The 1,660-nt window shown below is 41.4% G+C and overlaps 1 protein-coding gene across 3 annotated transcripts in view; it reads left to right on the plus strand.

The window, feature by feature from the left end:
* The window catches only part of znf410 (zinc finger protein 410), a 14,775-nt gene that overhangs the window by 10,290 nt on the left and 2,825 nt on the right, over positions 1-1,660 (plus strand). For all 3 annotated transcript variants that reach the window (XM_014032164.1, XM_014032162.1, XM_014032163.1), the window contains one exon: positions 742-861. In XM_014032164.1, coding sequence (XP_013887618.1) covers positions 742-861 — 120 coding nt within the window. The remainder of the gene's footprint in view (positions 1-741; positions 862-1,660) is intronic.

Raw genomic sequence — 1,660 nt, forward strand, 5'->3', positions numbered from 1 at the left:
ACTGAACAGCCTACAGTATTTTTACAGTCTTTATTTTACAGTTAAAATAAATGTTTATCAAATAAAGTCTAACGTTACAACTAATCCTGGATCCCTTTTAAAAGCACCAACTTTCAAATTATTGAGACTAAATTCCTGAGCATCACAGCTGCTAGGTACCAGATTAAAGGCAATTTACACAGAGCTCCTCACAGTTCAGATTATTTATGTTAATGTGTGGAAAGGAGGAGTGACAGCACGTCTTTGCCTCTGTCATTTCCCCCCCTGTAGCAGTGGGGAAGCACCGCAGCTGAATCACCGCAGGAAATGTTGCCAAAGCTCTAATTATAAACAACAGATTTATCCGGGTCAGCCTCCCTGACAAGGCTGCTCGTTTGTAAACGCAGAGCCCACAACAGATGGGTAGTGTCTGTGTAATACATAACAGAATCACAGGATTGATTATTACATTTATTGTATTGGAATATTCTCAGTCCAAGCACAAAACCCATCGCTGATAGACGGCAAAAAGCAGACTTTACCGTCATTTCTCCTGGTTCAAACAGGACAGATGATAAAACATCATCATCATCATTGTTTATTTATAAAGCACAATAAAAACCAAAGTGCTGTACAGGAGCATAAAACAAAAAATGTTATTGTCTCAAAGCTGGATTTGTTAAACTGTTTCTGTCACTTTTTCACTTCATGTTATGAGGTGTCAGAAAACAAAAAGTTTGATTGTCTGTTTGCGGCTGACAGGAGAGGCTCTGACACAAAGCAGCCTGCTAGAGGCAGACGGCGAGAATGGAGGTGGCATGGTCGCCATGACAACAGCCGTGGAGCCGATGAGTCTTCATCACGCGATGCTGAGATCACCAGGTGGGCATTTAAACACGCCACGGTACAGAGGGGAGAGAAACGGCTCGCAGTGTCCCGGTGACGTCAGAAATGCTAGTCAGCGTGTTTTGTTACAAATGTCTGGTTAGAAGTGTTTGTCAGCTCATGCTAGGAGGGRTTATTAACTCTTTTAGTGGCCTAGATCTCCTGCATGCATCAAGGTTTTAGTGATTGAACCGTCGGCCTTTGCTGCGTTTTTATTAGTGGCCCAAAAAAAGATGATTAGGTTAAATCAGTCAGGTGGTTTTTACTGCCACACGTCAGAATCTACGATGATGATGTAATTTTAATTATATATATTGTCAGGGTGCAACGGTACATGTGTTTGGAGCGAGGCTGCAAATACATTAGTCACAGGTGATCACAGTTAATTACATTTTGTCACTGGCACCACAGAAGAAGAAGATGCCGTGCTGCATTAAAGAAATGGTGTCTGGTTCAGAATAACCTGCAGAAACTTAAAGAGCTGCTTGTTTAGAATCAGGTTGTGGAAAAAACTCAGCTGATCAAGAACGGCTGCAGAGAGACGAGCATGTAGCTGTGCRGCAGGATTAGCACCTACAGGACAGGTGATTGTGTAAACACCTGTCCTTTCACACTGGGAGACGTTATTTAGTTTTGTTTTGACTTTTATTATGCGTCAAATTCGTTGAAGCAAACACTCCTTGGTTTTTGTTTTATATTATTTTATGTTTGATTGTATGTTGTTTTTTTTTTCACAGTCCAAGAGCGAGATCACTTTTTGGAGGTGTTTGGCACATGGCCTGTAGTTTCTGTCTAC

The sequence above is a fragment of the Austrofundulus limnaeus genome, unplaced genomic scaffold (assembly GCF_001266775.1).
Source record: "Austrofundulus limnaeus strain Quisiro unplaced genomic scaffold, Austrofundulus_limnaeus-1.0 Scaffold1386, whole genome shotgun sequence".
NCBI lineage: Eukaryota > Metazoa > Chordata > Actinopteri > Cyprinodontiformes > Rivulidae > Austrofundulus > Austrofundulus limnaeus.